Source organism: Theropithecus gelada, chromosome 18 (genome assembly GCF_003255815.1).
Source record: "Theropithecus gelada isolate Dixy chromosome 18, Tgel_1.0, whole genome shotgun sequence".
Taxonomy (NCBI): domain Eukaryota; kingdom Metazoa; phylum Chordata; class Mammalia; order Primates; family Cercopithecidae; genus Theropithecus; species Theropithecus gelada.
Genome location: NC_037686.1, coordinates 6,181,954 through 6,200,235, shown reverse-complemented (window position 1 = coordinate 6,200,235; position 18,282 = coordinate 6,181,954). Strand labels below are relative to the sequence as shown.

At 43.4% G+C, this 18,282-nt stretch overlaps 2 protein-coding genes across 2 annotated transcripts; one reads left to right on the top strand and one right to left on the bottom strand.

The window, feature by feature from the left end:
- Nucleotides 1–5,390: 5,390 nt before the first annotated feature.
- Nucleotides 5,391–15,391, bottom strand: LOC112611413 (transmembrane protein 230). Its single transcript, XM_025365156.1, has 3 exons — nt 15,387–15,391; nt 14,348–14,349; nt 5,391–6,343 (listed from the first exon to the last, which is right to left on the bottom strand). The coding sequence occupies exon 3, from the start codon at nt 6,246–6,248 to the stop codon at nt 5,886–5,888; it is 363 nt and encodes a 120-aa protein (XP_025220941.1). The 5' UTR covers nt 6,249–6,343; nt 14,348–14,349; nt 15,387–15,391; the 3' UTR covers nt 5,391–5,885.
- A 1,669-nt stretch (nt 15,392–17,060) lies between these two features.
- LRRC30 (leucine rich repeat containing 30) lies at nt 17,061–18,033 on the top strand. Its single transcript, XM_025365680.1, has one exon. It carries the CDS (start codon nt 17,090–17,092, stop codon nt 17,993–17,995), a length of 906 nt encoding a protein of 301 aa, XP_025221465.1. The 5' UTR covers nt 17,061–17,089; the 3' UTR covers nt 17,996–18,033.
- Nucleotides 18,034–18,282: the final 249 nt, after the last annotated feature.

Below are 18,282 nucleotides of genomic sequence, written 5' to 3'. Positions count from 1 at the left end.
CCAGCTACTTGGGGGGCTGAGGCAGGAGGATTGCTTCAGCCCTGGAGTTCCAGTGGTTACAGTGAGCCCGATGGCACCACTGCATTCCAGCCTGGGTGACAGAGCAAGACCCTATTTCCATAAGGAACAGAAAAAGCTACCTGGCCTCTTATGCCCTCGGCAAATTACTCACCTGGAGAAAATGGGATCTACCACTTCCACAAGATTCTGTTGGTCAAGTCAAGCCCAAATTCTAGCCTAGATTTGAGGTGTGGTGAAATAGAGGGGGCTCTTTACGGAAGACACCGCAAAGACTTTGCAAACAAATGACAGTGCAGTATGGAAGTAGTTTTTGCAGCCAGCTTTGCAAACAATGCACCACAGCATCTGCCAAGCGGCAGAATGTTTCACAAGTTAGCTTCTGGTGCTAGGAGCCATAGGACTCATTTGTATCTCAACATGTCCTCTGGTTTTGAACCTTCATGTTATGCCACCAATTGAGATACATGGTAGGCGGTAATAATTATCCTGGAATATATTCTAACACCAGAATGGCCAAGAAAAACTTCATTATCCATGAAGGTGATCACAAATCACGTACATACATCCTACCTAACCCAAAAAAGATGCATTTCTTATTCAAGTTCCCTTCGGCTAGACCCCAAAAATGCTTGGCCACTCTCATGCCACCTAAACCGAGGGGATGTGTGACAGAGAGAATTCCAAGTGGATTGTAGCTAAAATGCCTAACTTTTACACAGTTTATTTTCGATGTGAACATAGACCGTGGCCTCATCTAGTGCCTTGGGAGTGTCCCGGGCATGTGAGGGGTGCTAAAGTTTAAGCTGTGTTAGCTTCACAGTAAATCCACCTCTGCCTGGAATGGAAATTCATTAGAACGCCTCAGGGTGAGAATGAAGTTTGGGTTCTTCTATGTCCGTGTACACAGAAAACAGAAACGTCTGCAAGAAAACATAACTATGCCTGGGTATTCCAGATGCCTACAGAGAGAAAAGATTTTGTGAGGCATAAAGTACCTTTCTAAACTTCCTCTGGTGGGGGCATATTTGCTTATTGAAGGGCAAATATCCTTACAGGGATGTGAACGGAACCAAAGCTAACATGAATTCTTCCAAGTTACTGAACCCAGGACAAATTGAATCCAAATACACAAATTTTTGTAGCGCCAGGAACCATGGCAAGGGTTGATTTTCTTTCCCTTTCAAAAAAGTATGTTTTGCTTTCTTTCCCATAATGTTTTCATTAACTGTGTTTTTGAATTTTTAAAAGCTCTGGAAATATAGCATGCATGATTTTCAGTAAAAAAAATTGTTATTTATTTGAGTTATGCAAAAAGTATCTTATTTTCTTTTTTTTTTTTTTTTTTTTTTTGAGACAGAGTCTCACGCTGTCGCCCAGGCTGGAGTGCAGTGGCGCGATCTCGGCTCACTGCAAGCTCCGCCTCCTGGGTTCACGCCATTCTCCTGCCTCAGCCTCCTGAGTAGCTGGGACTACAGGCGCCCACCACCACGCCCGGCTAATTTTTTGTATTTTTAGTAGAGACGGGATTTCACTGTGGTCTCGATCTCCTGACCTTGTGATCCGCCCGCCTCGGCCTCCCAAAGTGCTGGGATTACAGGCGTGAGCCACCGCGCCCGGCAAAAGTATCTTATTTTCTTACAACTAAACCTAAATCTATCTCAAGCTCTCATAGCTGCAAGTACACAAAAACATCCATAAAAGTATAGTTAAATTCAGTGATTTTGCAGTAATTTTTGGTTTCAACTCAATTGAATTCAAAACTTTTTCTCTCCCCACTCCTTGGTTAGTTCTGAGCTCTCTGTTCTCTCTGTTGGGCTTACACTTTATGGGGTTTCCAGATAGGACGTTGGGCAAAGCATTCCTGTGCTTTCAGCCTCCAAACTGGGTGGTTGAGGTCCCACCAATTCTCAACTCCCCATGCAAGTCCCACTCTCGGGCACTCAGTTGGGCAGCACGCAGGAGTGCACAGACTCCTTTCTCCTTTACTTGTTAGTTATTATTATTATTATTTGAGACAGGGTATTCTTCTGTGTCCCATGCTAGAGTGCAGTGGCATGATCACAGCTCAGTGCGGCCTCAAACTTGTGGGCTCAAGTGATCTTCCTGCCTCAACTTCCTGAATTGCTGGGACTACAGGCACGTGCCACCACACCTAGATAATTTTTCAAAAAAATTCTGTAGAGACAGGGTCTTGCTATGCTGCCAAGGCTGGTCTCAAACTCCTGGCCTCAAGTGATCCTCCCACTTCATCTTCTCTAAGTGCTACGATTACAGCTGTGAGCCACCACCCCTGGCTATCTCTGGGACTTTCAAAAATGAGTGATCCATCAGCAGAATATGGGGTCAGTCTGATGTGCCTGAGAATGACACCAGTGTGCTACAAACAATGTGTTAATGTGGAAATAGAGTTTATTTAATTAGACATAATACCGAACTACAAAAATTTTAAAGCATTTTCAGTACTTAATCATGACTTCTTTTTATCCCCTTTTAATTATTTTTGGGAGATATTTAAAATCCATTGCAATATTAAACCATTGCATCTTGCAAACACCTAAATGCATAGTCATTAAACCCCAGGGGCCTGTAAGCAAAGCTATGTATTTTCTAAAAGTATGAAACCAGAACAATAAAATCCTCTTGATTTTTGAGCAGAATCACCATTACATGAAGTCAAGTCATTAACTAACTCAAATCGAAGAACCCTTTCAAGATTATTCCGAGAACAGCGACACAGACGGAGTGCATGTTTCATTTGTCTTCTGTGATATTCAGCCTCTCCACTCTTCCTGCCTGCTCTGCTGCCTCGCCTTTCACCTGTTTGCATCCTGCCCTCCAGGCTTCCCCAGGCGCTTGCAGTCTCCAGTGCTCTCTCCATCATCTCCGCCCTTATGGCCACTCGGCTTGCCAGGCTCAATCCTCTGATTCTCCTTGGCCCTCTCACCCCAACCTACGCCTCCTCTGAATCTTATTTATTTATTTATTTTTTGAGACAAAGTTTTGCTCTTGTTGCCCAGGCTGGCGCAAACTCGGCTCACTGCAACCTCTGCCTCCTGGGTTCAAGCGATTCTCCTACCTCAGCCTCCCAAGTAGCTGAGATTACAGGCACCCGCTACCACACCCGGCTAATTTTTGTATTTTTAGTACAGATGGGATTTCACCATGTTGGCCAGGCTGGTCTCAAACTCCTGACCTCAGATGATCCATCTGCCTCAGCTTCCCAAAGTGCTGGGATTACAGGCCTGAGCCACCGTGCCTGGCTGCCTGCTCTGAATCTTGTGCTGTTCCCCATCCCCAGCAGAGCATCTGCCTTCTTTGGTCTGTGCTCATCACAACTTGGACATGCTTCTGTTACAGCATGTATTTAATATAACCCTACACTAAAATACTTCGCTTAGATTTAGAGTAGGAAATCATTGAGAACACGGTCTTGGTCTTCATTTTCCTTTATTACCCCAGTAGCTTTCTTGTTTTGCATAGGACCTCATGCCTGGCCTCGTGCACAACAAGGGCTTTATAAATGCTTGTTGAGTGAATAGACGGAATGATGTGTCATAAACACACTGGGTTTGCTTCTGATTACTTTGAGCCAGCTGGACATTTCCAGTTGAGCCAATCCTTTTTATTTCCTGTTTCCTACTCCTCACCTGCTTATTCTAGGTCATTTTTATTGCCTCATTTATTCATGAAAGTTACTATATTTGGCCGCACTGCTGACTTGAATTTTCCATCATGATTGTAAAATAAATTGTTCATAGGGAAGGTAGATGATAGGTGTATGGGGATTCCTTATACTTTGTATAAAATCAACCTATTTAAAGCATTATTATTACATACAGTTATAATATTAGTAAAAATCAAAGAAAAGTTTAAAACTTCATCCACATGCTGAACACCCAAACAAATCAATTTCTATTCTTCCCTGTTTTCTTTCAGTCCTTGCCTGTATACATATATAATTTTACATTTATATAATATATACATTTACATGGATGCTTTTAAGCATAGAAGCATCTTAACTCCCTTTCTTTCAGCTAAAATGCAATCACTTAAAAGTCCAGAAACCACCCAGATGCTGATGTCCATGGTAATGAAGATGATGATGATGATGATAACTATTACTTACGGAGTTCCCCCTCCATGTCCCCCAGAACAAACTGAGGCTCAGCAAGGCTGAAAACTTGCCTAGAGTCTCAAAACTAGTAGGACAATAATAGTAATATTAATAGTAATCACATCATTAATACTTACCTATTACTTTACTACATGCCAGGATCCATGCTGAGCAGTTGACCTGCTTTGTCTCATTTAAACCTCAAAGCATCTCCCAGAGGAGAGAGGATAAGTAATTGGCCCAAGATTGTGCTGCTTGGCAGAGCTAAGACTGACAAGCCCAAATTTTTTGTTTTTAAGTTTTATTTTGTTTTTAATTGACAAATCATAATTGTACATATTTATGATGTGATGCTTTGATACATGTATATATTGTGTAATGATCAAATCAGGGCAATTGGCACATCCATCACCTGAAACATTTATCATCTCGTTGTGATGAGGAATTTTTTTTTTTTTTTTAGATGGAGTCTCCCGCTGTCGCTCAGGCTGGAGTGCAGCGGCTCGATCTCTGTTCACTGCAACCTCCACCTCCCAGGTTAAACAATTCTCCTGCCTCAGCCTCTCAGCCTCCTGAGTAGCTGGGATTACAGGTGCACGCCACCACTCCTGGCTATTTTTTTTTCTTTTTCTTTCTTTTTTTTTTTTTTTGTATTTTTAGTGGAGATGGGGTTTCAGAATGTTGGTCAGGCTGGTCTTGAACTCCTGACCTCATGATCCACCTGCCTCAGCCTCCCAAAGTGCTGGGATTACAGGTGTGAGCCACCATGCCCAGCTATGATGAGGATATTAAAGACTCTCTTTTCTAGCTATTTTGAAATATACAATACATCATGTTAATTATAGTGACCCTACTGTGCAATAAACACCAGAACTTATTTCTCCTGCCCAACTGTAAATTTGAATGTGTTCACCAACCTCTCCCCATTCTTCCTAACTACCTTCTCCAGCCTCTGGTAACCACTATTCTACTCTCTACTTCTTTTTTTTTTTTTTTTTTTTTTATCTACATGTTTCATTAGGAAACAGCCAAAAGTCCAGCCATTAAAGGAATAATCTACAGAACATTTTGATTTACAAGGGACAAAATGATCCAAATTGTGTGCTGTCCAATCTACTGGTGAACTGGATCAGAATGGGCCAAGGACTGTTAAACAGAGAAAGTATTTACATTTTGAAAACGTGCTCCGCAGGAAAAAAAAAATTCCTGGTTGCTGTCAATAAGAAAGCAAGTAAAAAAAACATTACAGATGAACTCACCGATCTTTGATTTTACTAAGGCCTTCCACTGGAACATGAAGGTAGGGATAAGTGTAGAGGATAATATACTCAGATATTTTTAAAATAAATTACTTAGTAATAAGAAATTAGCCATACTACATTCTTCCATTTGCTACAAGAGGAAATTGGCAATGAAGACTATTTAAAAGAAATGCTCAGCTCTACAGAGGGTGGTGGCAGGCAACACTTTTCCATTACAGAATAACCTCTATTCTTCCATGATACATATTCCTGTGGAAAAACTTGTCAGGAGCTCTTGCCAGGGCCAAGGGATGAAAAACAGAGCATGTCCTAATTAGCTACTGTAGGTTCAGTTAACATCTTTGGGAAGGACCCATAAAATCTGGCCATTATTTTCTTAAACATCTGCAAGCAGAAGAATTCCTTAGTCCTTAGCTATAGTTTCTGCTAGGTATCTTAAAGCTGGGACAGTTCCACTGTGACTCTTCTCCTCAGCTATTAGGTGGGTGCTAGTCATCAAAGTCTGGAATGTCATCATAGGAGTAACCACGGTAGCCTTTGGATGCGTAGTAAGCGATGCGCAGGTGGTAAAAACCCGGTAGGAACACCAGAATGCCAATGATCAGGACTGGAACGGCCCGGTCTGCCCCCCCTTTGCTGATGTAGCCTGACAGCAGGAGGGAGCCTATAATAATGAGAAAGGCGCCAATCAAAAACAGCACAGTGGCAAGTGCGATGGCCTTATAAGGGATCTTAGGAGGAGTTTTCTTAAACTGAAGGTCAATGTAGCCATCGTCTGTGCTGGAGAGCCTTGAATATTTCACTTTACTACTGGGGATTCCAGTAGCCAGGTTGGTACGGGATGGCATCATAACACGCTGACACAGCGGAGCGCCGCGCCAGGCCGTCCGCACACCCAGAGCTCGCCCACGGTTGGCAGCGTACGAGGTCGCATGGTACGGCCCCCCTACTCTCTACTTCTATGAAATCAGCTTTTTTAGAGTCCATATATAAGTCAGATCATGTGGTATTTGTCTTTCTGTGCTTGGTTTATTTCACTTAACAATGGTCCTCTAGGTTCGTCCATGTTGTCACAAATAACACATTTTCATTCTTTTCTTATGGCTAGATAGTATTCCCTTGTATGTATACACCACACTCTTTTTGTCCATTCATTTATTAAAAGATACCTAAGTCAATTCCATATCTTGGCTATTGTGAATTGTACTGCAATATACTTGGGGGTGCAGATAATCTCTTTAACGTACTGATTTCGTTTCCTTTGGATATATATCCAGAAGTGGGATTGCTGGATCATATGGTAGTTCTATTTTTAATGTTTTGAGGAACCTCCATACTGTTTTCCTTAATGGTTGTACTAATCAATAGTATATGAGTTCCCCTTTCTCCATATTCTCTCTAGAAATTGTTACTTTTTATCTTTTTGATAATAGTCATTCCAATTGGAGTGAGGTAACATCTTATTGCAGTTTTTCTTTCTTTCTTTTTTTTTTGAGACAGAGTCTTCCTCTGGGTTCAAGTGATTCTCCTGTCTCAGCCTCCCGAGTAGCTGGGATTACAAACACCCATCACCACGCCCAGCTAATATATTGTATTTTTTAGTAGAGAAAGGGTTTCACCATGTTGGCCAGGCTGGTCTCGAACTCCTGACCTCAGGTGATCCACCTGCCTTGGCCTCCTATTGGGGAAACCCACCCCCGATATTCAACGTGGGTCCTTTTCTATTTTCCCTAAGGGTCGGCTGGTCTGAGAAATAAAGGGGAAGAGTACAAAAGAGATAAATTTTAAAACTGGGTGTCCGGGGAAGACATCACATGTTGGCAGGTTCCGTGATGCCCCCTGAACCGTAAAACCAGCAAGTTTTTATTAGCGATTTTCAAAGGGGAAGGAGTGCACAAATAGGGTGTGGGTCACAGAGATCATATGCTTTAAGGGCGACAAAAGATCACAAGGCAGGAGGTCAGGGCGAGATCACAAGGTCTGGGCAAAACTAGAATCACTAATGAACTTCCATGTCCAGCAGTGCACGCATTGTCATTGAAACAAGGTTCAAGAGCAGAGAACCGGTCTGACTATAATTTGCCAGGCTGGAATTTCCTAATCCTAGCAAGCCAGGAGTTGCTGCAGGAGGTTAGGGCGTGTTTCATCCCTATCTACATCTGCATAAGGCAGACGCTCCTAGGGCAGCCATTTTAGAGGCCCCGCCCTGAGAATGCATTCTTTTCCTAGGGCTGTTAATTATTAATATTCCTTACTGGGGAAAGAATTCAGCGATATCTATCTTACTCGTTTTCGGTAATAAGATAAATATGGCTCTGTTCTGCCCGGCCAACAAACAGTCAGACTTTAAAGTTATCTCCCTTGTTCCCTGAAAATTGCTGTTATCATGTTCTTAAGGTGACAGATTTCATATTCAAATACACATGCTCTACAAACAATTTGTGCAGTTAACGCAATCATCACAGGGTCCTGAGGCGACATTCATCCTCAGCTTATGAAGATGACAGGATAAAGAGATTAAAGATAGATGTAAGAAATTATACAAGTATTAATTTGGGGAACTAATAAATGTCCATTAAATCTTAACAATTTATGTTCTTCTGCAATGGCTTCAGCCGGTCCCTCCATTTGGGGTCCCTGACTTCCCGCAACAGCCTCCCAAATTGCTGAGATCACAGGCATGAGCCACCACACCCAGCCTGATTGGTGACTTTTCTACATGGATGCTTATATCTTTCTTCAGGTTTGTAAAGTTTTTTTTTGTTGTTGTTGTTGTTGTTGTTTGTTTGTTTTTTACAGAGTCTTGCTCTGTCACCAGGCTGGAGTGCAGTGGCGTGAACTCGGCTCACTGCAATCTCCACCTCCTGGGTTCAAGTGATTCTCCTGCCTCAGCCTCCCGAGTAGGTAGGACTACAGGCACGTGCCACCATGCCCAGCTAATTTTTATATTTTTAGTAGAGACAGGGTTTCACCATGTTGGTCAGGATGGTCTCAATCTCTTGACCTCATGATCCACCCATCTCAGCCTCCCAAAGTGCTGGGATTACAGGTGTGATCCACCACGCCCAGACTTTTATTTATTTATTTATTTATTTATTTATTTATTTTTGAGACAGAGTCTCACTCTGTCACCCAGGCTGGAGTGCAGTGGTGCAATCTCGGCTCACTGCAAGCTCTGCCTCCTGGGTTCATGCTTCTCCTGCCTCACCCTCCCAAGTAGCTGGGACTATAGGCACCCACCACCACGCCCAGCTAATTTTTTTGTATTTTTAGTAGAGACGTGGTTTCACCATGTTAGCCAGGATGGTCTCGATCTCCTGACCTCGTGATCCACCTGCCTCAGCCTCCCAAAGTGCTAGGATTACAGGCGTGAGCCACTGTGACTGGCCCCCCCCTCTTTTTTTTTAATTATTTCTTTGAATAAGCTTCCTACCCTTTTGTCTTTTTCTCCTTCTTCTTGAACTCCAATAACCCGAATACTTGCTTTTTTGATGCAATTCCACAGATTATATAAGCTTGATTTTTTCATTTCTTTTTCTTCTTTCTCTTATGACTGTATATTTTTAAATGGCCTGTCTTCAAGCTCATTGGTTCTTTCTTTTACTTTATCACTTCTCTGTTTCTACTTTATCTTTTATTGCTCTCTGTTGGCTTTTTTCCTTTCATTCATTTGTAGTTTTTCAGCTCCAGAGTTTCTATTTTTTTTATTATTTCAATTTATCTGTTAAATGTATCTGACAAAATTCTGAATTGTTTTTCTGTGTTTTCTTGAAGTTAATGGGTTCCTTACCATGACTATTTTGAACTTCTTGTCTGTCAGATTAAACATCTCTATCTCTTTACATTCTGTCACTGCTGCCTTGTTTTGTCCATTAGGTAAGGTCATAATTCTCTGACTGTTCTTGATAATTGTAGATGTACGTTGATGTCTGTGCATTCAAGAGTTAGGTATTTATTCAGGTCTTTGCAGTCTAGCTTTATTTGTGCCTATCCTTTAGAGAGCCTGTCTAGAAACGTAAGTGGATTGACTGTTGTCAGAGCCTGTGACTCCTGCAGCCATTTAAGCACTAGAGGGAGCCATAAGCCCAGGCTTACTGTAAGTCTCACAAAGACTCCAAGGTTGGTTGTTGCAGTGTCCCAGCTTGGATGGACCTGGGGAAGACTTAAGGAGGGTAACCAGTCTGTGTGGGAAGGCTGGCCAGGGACCAAGTATAGAAGCCTGTCCCATTGACCCAGACAGGAGAAACTTCCTGGCAGATCCCTGGATCGCTGGGACCATTCGCTGACTGCCATGACAGGGGCTGGAGTTGAGAATGGGCCCCCTCAGAGTTTGCTGTTGGACAGTGGTGGGCAAGCCTGCCCCAGTGGCACAGATATGTATGCTACCAACATTTTCCGCATGCACAGGGGCGTTCCCAGTGAGAGGGGCTATAGCCAAGACTGGGCTCCCTCAGAATCCACTGTGAGAAAGAAGCTGGAAAACATTCCCCAGTGGCTCAGACATATGTGGACAAAGTCCAACTCTTAACCAAGGATTTTAAACTGAATTTGGAATTCCTCCTACTCTAGGGCTCAACTCTTTTTAACTTTTCCTCACCAATTCAATGAAGAGGGAAAATTTATTTTTGTTAACATAGTCTAGACCAAATCTGAAATTAAAACAATAGTAAGTAGTTTGTGGAGTTTTCAATAAGATTCAAACTTATAATTTATTAAACAGATAAGTTTTATACACACTATGCATATTTTAAACTTTTTATCAGAGAGGCCTAGATCTCAGATATTTCACTTGACTGAACTTAGTGTCTCTTCTTTGCTTTTTTAATTTTTTTTAGCCATTTATCAGTTTATTATCCTGAAATGTCACAATAATTTAAAACTTCTTAAAAAGAGACTCGATCTTTAATAAAGCTCTGCTACTTTGGTATGTGGATATTATATAGAATCTCATTGCTCTTAAATTCATGACCTTGCTTTCTGATATAAACTTAATATGCAGAAGACTGAATTGATATTTAATTACTCTCTTGACTTTTAATCAAAGCATCTTTTTATTTCACCTTTCCCTCAGTGCTGTAAAGCACGAAGTGTACTTTGATGGATTAGGACTGAATGAACAGGACTATAAAAGCCTTCACTGGTTACCCAGCTCCACTGAAGACAAATAGGAAGATGCAAGGAAAACTGATACCTGAAGGCTAGGATTAGCCCAGCAAATGGATTTCCCGAGAGGAAAAATATGCAAAATAACAAAATGGCTGTCTTTCTAGAAGCAGCCTTTTAAAAAGCTAAATTTGAATTTGCTGAGATGATTTAATAAAATGCAGCTGGCCAGCAAAAGTAGACTCAATGCTTTCTTAGCGTTGCACCAGTCCTGCAATTTCTGTATCTTGTTCGGTGACAGGCAAGAGCTATTGACATTAGGATTTCAAAGAGATAAAATGGCCTTGCTTGTAGGTTTTCTTTCCCCGAATGAATAATGTCAGCAGTGTAATTTTGGATAAATAGAAGTCTGAGACCAGTTGACAAGCAAGGCAATTTTATTTGTGTTTCTGGTCATAGGGGTCACATAATAGGATACAGAGTCAGTAAGCCTCTCAAAATAGAGTAGGTTTGATTCATAAATAAGAGGATACAGTGGGGAGGAATCAGGGCTCATTGAATAGTCACCACACATGGGGCAACATCCTAGGCTCAAGGAGAACAAACGGTGACGGATAAGATTTAGCTCCAGCCCTAAGAAATGTATTTATAGTCTAATCGAGGAGACTGGCACAAAACCTGATGATTTCTATGTTTTGTTTGTTTGTTTGTTTTGTTTTGTTTTGTTTTGACACAGAGTTTTGCTGTTGTTGGTCAGGCTGGAGCGCAATGGCGTGATCTTGGCTCACTGCAACCTCCGCCTCCCGGGTTTAAGCGATTCTCCTGCCTCCGCTTCCCAAGTAGCTGGGACTGCAGGCGCACACCACCATGCCTGGCTAATTTTTGTATTTTTAGTAGAGACAGGGTTTCACCGTGTTGACCAGGATAGTCTTGATCTCTTGACCTCGTGATCTGCCCACCTCAGCCTCCCAAAGTGCTGGGATTACAGTTGTGAGCCACCGCGCCCATCCTATGTATGGGTAGTATTATCATCTCCACTTTATATATGAGGAAACAGCACAGACAAGCTAAGTAGCTTGCCCTAGTCACACAGCCTTTGACTAAAATTTCCAGGATTGAAACCCAAGATGGTCAATCAATCAGAGCTTATGACATTAACCACTAGATTATGCTGCCTCTTGCTGCAGTGTCTGTGTGCTAGAAGGCTGTGGGATGCTCTAATTGGAAAAATAATCGGCCACCTTACTAAGAAAAAACTGTGCAGAGGAAGACAGGTTTCCATGTAGTGGAAAGAGAGCCAGAGTCAGAATCAGAAGACCTGAATGTTGATTCTGATGCTGGTAGTAATTGGCTTTGCAACCTGGAGAGTCATTTAACTTCAGCGAGGCTCAACTTCCTCATAATGAGGTTAATAATATCAATCTTCCAAGTATTATTTGTGTCAGATAGAATGTATGAAAGTGTCTCAAACAGCTCCTAGCACTAACTAAAGTTTTGTGTGGAAGATGAATGGGAGATAAATGAGGGATGCTTCAGAGTTACAGGTTTGATTGGGTTTAAAGAAAGTGTAAAGTTCATAAAGAAGGACAAAATAAAAATCAAACACATGGAGAATGTTCTCTCAATGACTCCAGGGGCGTGTGTGTGTGTGTGTGTGTGTGTGTGTGTGTAATAGCTACCATTTTTAGAGTAACTGTCATTGATAGAGTTCTTACTCTGTCCTAGTACTGTACTATGGGCCATATGTCTTCAATAACCATGATTTAGGGACTTTTTTTTATGTGCTTTGGGCTTTACTATTGCATGCATTTCATAGATGCTTAACCATGGACCGTTCTGAGCTACAATGGTTTAATATAGCTTCTCTGCAGATCTCTGCAAAACCTAGCAACAGGCTGTGTTTGATGCAAAGATGTGGCAGCTCAGAACACATCACTTGTGCTTGCTCCCCCTCCTGATGCTCCTCCCCATGTCTCCCTCATTCTTGCTTACCCACAATTGTGCTCCTTAATAAAATATTAGCCCCATAAGCTTTTGCCTGAAGGTCTGCTTTTGAGGAAACCTAGGCTAAGGCAGATCTTGAAAAAAATTTTTTTCTGTGGTAAAGGAAAACAGATAGAAGCCAATATGCATAGGTACAAGATCTAGCTTTATATATGCAAAATGTTAACTGGATTGTCTCTTTTCATACTTTTCTGTATTTTCTATTTTAATTATTATTATTATTTTTGAGATAGTGTCTTGCTCTGTCACCTGCGCTGGAGTGTATTGTGTGATCATGGCTCACTGCAGCCCCGCCCTCCAGTGCTCAAATGTTCCCCTCACCTCAGCCTCCTGAGTAGCTGGGACTACAGGCATGCGCCACCACGCCCAGCTAATTTGTGTATTTCTTGTAGAAATGGGGTTTCACCATGTTGCCCAGGCTGGTCTTGGGTTCACGTGATCTGCCTGCCTCAGCCTCCCGAAGTGATTACAGGTGTGAGCCACTGCAACTGGCCTATTTTAGATTTTTTAAACAGTAGAAAGTTTATTTTAATAAACTATTTAGAGGTACACATTTCTTTCTTCTGAAATTAACATATGATGTACAGACATAAGCTGAAAAGTCATAGTGAGAATAAAAAATATTCTTTTCTGTAGATATTCCGTTAGTGTGAATTCAGGAGTAGCTTCAGATGTTTTCATAACCTACTATTTTACACTCTCATTATTTCAGTTTTATATTACTTAGGTTTAAAGAAATAATCCATATTGATTTTCATATGTTGGAACAATCAGCTGGAACATAGAGCAATGTAGTAAACATGTCAGCCATATTAAATGCATTTCAATTATTCTCCAGGCTCCTTAGGTTTTAAATATAATCACATTACTTACAATGCCCTGGAATTTCAAAAAATTGTCCAACAATGTTCTGAGAGTTATTTCAAGCTGCATTCCATTCAGAGAGCCCTGAAAAGTCTCTTTTGGTAAAGGTCAAATGTGTGGTCTACACAGTATAGAGAACCCCAAAGTCAACAACATTTCCTTGTTAGTGTTTATTCCCCAGGACGAACATTAAAGTTACAAAAATGAAGGCTGTCTTGGATTTTGCATCCTTTTACCAGAAAGGGGATTAAATGTGACTTTCACTTTCTCACAAGTGGCCTCATCTGTAGTGAGAATCAGATTGGGAGACTGGGAAAGGGGCTCTCGGCCATTATCCCCTCCAAATGACCCATTTCATAGAGGAGAAAACTGAGACCAGAGACAAGGCATGTCCTCTCAGAGAACTACATGCTGACCGGATAACTGACAGTCACTGAGTGGGCAGCATTTACATTTCAAAAAGTTAGAAGAAAACAAGTCAGCTAGTGACTCAGCTCATCCATTTGATACATGAGAACCTCTCTGGAGAAGACCTGAACTGTTTTTGGAGGCGCTAAATCCATCACTCTGAAGTTTTCTGGAATGATGGTTTAACTTTTGCTTTTCCTGGTTATGCTGGCATGAGGTAAGCAGGGTTGGTATCTAGCTGTGTAGTTCTTTCTTTCTTTCTTTTTTTTTTTTTTTTTGAGACAAAGTCTCACTCTGTCGTCTAGGCTGGAGTGCAGTGGGGCGATCTCAGCGCACTGCAGCCTCCACCTCTTGGGTTCAAGCGATTCTCCTGCCTCAGCCTCTGGAGTAGCTGAGATTGCAGCTCTCTGCCACCACACCCAGCTAATTTTTTGTGTTTTTAGTAGAGACAAGGTTTCGCCATGTTGGCCAGGCTGGTCTCGAACTCCTGACCTCAGGTGATCCACCTGCCTCAGCCTCCCAGTGCTGGTATTACAGGCGTGAGTCACCACCCCTGGCCCTGTGTAGTTACTTCTATGCAGGGAGTAATGTAGTCATTTTTTGACCCGTGCTCTGTCAATCCTACACCCTGGCACTTGAAAGCAAGGGACCATGTCCTAGCCAGAGTTGCTTTGCTTCTCTACAGAGATAAGACCAGCGTCTTCTTGTGTTTCCCAGCCTGAGCTCTGTGTGGACCAACTAAGATTGAATCCTGGTTCTCCCATTGACTAGTTACTTGATCTTGGGTAAGTGAGTTGATTTTGTATAAGTAACTTACCTTTGTCTATCTTCCTTTCCTCATCTGTAACATGGAGATAATTTTAATACCTATTCTGCATATAAAGTGAGGGCTACAGTGACTTTTACATAAGTAAACATCTGATGAATATTGGCTATTGATAAGTACTCAATAAATATTTATTAGAAAAAATGTATTAAGGGGGAAGAGAGAGAATTGCCACAAGAAGAAAGTTATTGATATTTTTCTCAAATCATCCCAGGTACTGCAATTCCCCACATTTCAAGTACTCTAGCATAATTTCTCAGGCTCATGGAAGGAAAGAGGAAGCACAGCTAGCTTTTCTTTGTCTGTTTTTTTTTTTTTTTTTCTTTTTTTTTAACAGAACCATGTGAAATTTACATATATAAGGCATGGTCTGCTCCAAAAACTTAGGGTCTAAATGTAGCCACATTGCTCCCACACAAGCCACCACAATTGATAACCACAACACTCAAGTGCCTCATAAAAAGCATGTGCAAAGTCTCCACCTTTGTCCAGAATCCCTGGGGCTGACTCAAAGGGGTCAGATCTCTTTCAAATGGCGTGTGGAGAGAGAACTGGCCTCCCCTCGTTTTTACCTCTGCTGCTCCTCCTGGTCAGATCCTGCACCCTGGGTGTGGATGGACGTCCAGGCTCCCCAGGCAGCACCCAGCTAGGACCCAGTGACAACTCTTGGGTTGGTGGCAACATCCCTGTGAGGTCAGGGTCTCAGGAGCAGCAGGGGTCTCCAGGACACATAGCAGTAAAAACCCCACCCTTCCAGGCCAAACCAGCCCTTGCCAAGGGCCACAAGCCCTGTGCTCAGAACCTAGGTCAGCACCTTGATATCCTTTGTCTTCTCACTACGTATTTTTAGGATTTTTCACCTGTGCAGATGTGTGTCCGCTTCCTCCCCAACTATGTTAGTTTGCCAGGCCTGCTCTAAGAAACTGGGTGGCTTAAACAGCAGACATGTATTTTTCTCACAATTCTGGAGACTGGAAGCCTGAGATCAAGGTGTTGGCTTCTTCTGAGGCCTCTCCTTGGTTCACATGTGGTTGCCTTCTCCCTACGTCTTCACTTGGCCCAATCGCCAAACGCAGCGCCTTCTGAGATACTGGGGGTTACAATTTCAGCATACGAAATTTGAGGGCAGGGTGAGGGGACACAGTTCAGCCCATAACACCAACAATTAATTGTGCAAACTTAAGATATAAGTTAACTTTTTTAATTCAAGAAAAAGACAGGGAGGCCGAGGTGGGTCCACCCGCCTCAATCAGGAGGTCAAGACCATCCTGGCCAACATAGTGAAATGCTGTCTCTACTAAAAATACAAAAATTAGCCAGGTGAGGTGGTGTGCACCTGTAATCCCAGCTATTTGGGAGGCTGAGGCAGGAGAATCACTTGAACCCAGGAGGTGGAGGTTGCAGTGAGTCAAGATCACACCACTGCACTCCAGCCTGGGTGACAAGAGCAAAAACTCCGTCAAAAAAAAGAAAAAGAAAAAGAAACAAATAAAAAATTAAAAATAAATAAAAAGACAGGGAGGAGAAGAGAGAGAGAGAAAGAGAATGGTGCGTAGTGAGGGGGGCCTCATTATATCCTTCCAGGACAATGCGTGGCCCGTGCTTACCATACTGAGGTGGCCACTCAAGTGGCTGTTCAAACATTTAAAGCGCATCCTACTAAATACAGAAGGTCTCTGTAAGACAGATGAGCCCAAAGTTTCTCTGGCTGAAATGGGAGTGAGGGGCTGAGATCCCTCCCAACCCCCTTCTCACTAAATCACCTTTGACAAGCACAGGATAAAAACCTTTGACCTGGACGATTCTAGGTATCCGGGCTGCTTTTGTCATGTTTTCACAAACATACAGTACATCGAGGTTTGGAACGGGGACCTACGAGATCATCTGCAGATTCTTAGCTTTGGAGACATAACTGTCGCTAGCACGGAGCCCAGGTTCACTGTGAAGTTGTCTGGCTTAGCTCCCGCAATCCTGCCACCAGCCGGTGCTCGTGTGACCTGCTCTGTTTTTCCACTTTACTTCTTTTTAGACATCGGCTTGCTAATCACCCTCCTCAACTGTGACACCCAAGAAAAGCTGAGAGAGTAAAGTTATATGCAGCCTTCCTGTGACCTGTTTGCATGTACCCGGTCAATAAAACTCAGGCAGAGTGACAGTGACAGCTGCCTTGTGGCATTCAGAGGGAATCGAGCAGTTTAGCAGCCTCTTGGACAAGTATATCATTACAGCCCAGCTGCTCAGAGAAAAACACCTAAACGCTGGGGGACAGGCACAGCTCCTGCAGCCACCCAGGGACCTGTCTCGGATACCTGCAAGGCCTGATCAAGACTCTCCGGGCAGCTTTCTCCACGCTAGGACCGCCTAGTCCCAAGTTGGTTCTCACCCGGACGCAGGCTCCCTGCCTGCAACAGCCTGGCTTTTAGCAGCTGAGAGGACACAGTCCCTGCTGGGAGGTGGCAGAGGAGAGTGAATAGAAGGGAAGGTACGATGGGGGCCAGGCAGTCAAGGGCCAGCTCCAAGGATAAGGGCCCCAAGAGGATACTGTTCACGGGGAGGAGACAGAAGTTTTCCCCGTGGGACGATGCCCTGCTCCCGGGAAGGGACCCGCGGTCTCTGCTGAAGCGAGGCATGCACCACGTCAGCTTCAGCCTGGTCACCAGAGGAATGACAGACATCCCCGACTTTCTGTGGGGCTTGTCCGAGGTCCAGAAACTCAATCTGTCTCACAACCAGCTCCGGGTTCTCCCTCCCGAGGTGGGGAAACTGACCCGGATCGTGGTCCTGAACTTGTGCGGGAACCGCCTGAAGAGCCTGCCCAGAGAATTGAGCCTCCTGCAAGGCCTCAGGGTCCTGTTTGTCAACATGAACTGCCTGACCGAGGTGCCGGCCGAGCTGAGCTTGTGCCGAAAATTGGAGGTCCTGAGCTTGTCGCACAACTGCCTGTCCCAGCTCCCTGCGTGCTTCGCTGACCTCTCCAGACTGAGGAAGCTGAACCTCAGCAACAACCTCTTCGCGCACATCCCCATGTGTGTGTTCTCCCTGAAGGAACTGATTTTCTTGCACGTGGGCTCGAATCGCCTGGAAAACATCGCTGAGAGCATCCAGCACCTGACCAGCCTTCAGATCTTCATTGCAGAGGCCAACAATATCCACTCCTTCCCGAGGTCGCTTTGCCTGGTCACCAGCCTGGAGCTGCTGAATCTCAACAACAACGACATCCAGACCCTCCCGAGCGAACTCCACCTGCTGTGTAGACTGGTGAGGATCGCCTGGAATCCCATGGACAAAGGGCTCCACATTTCCCACAACCCTTTATCCAAGCCTCTGCCGGAGCTGGTGGAGGTGGGCCTGGAGATGCTCTTCGGCTACCTGAAGGACAAAAAACACACATGACGTGGGTCCTGGAGGCCTGGATGGGAGGCAGCTCACCTGGACTCGGTCAGCCAGGGTACTTCTCTCATCTCAGCTTTCTACTCTCACCCTTAGTGTCTGGCAATGCTTTTGTTAATATTTGCTAAGTCGCTGTTGAACATCCATGTTAAGGAGGTATTTGCTTTTAACTCTGTATGTTCTTAATAACCTCTGGATTATCATGTTCATCTCATCCTAAACATAAATTGAAAGGGGGTTGGTTTTCTCCAAAGAGAACTAACAGTTCTGATTCTTCTGAGGAGCAGTGA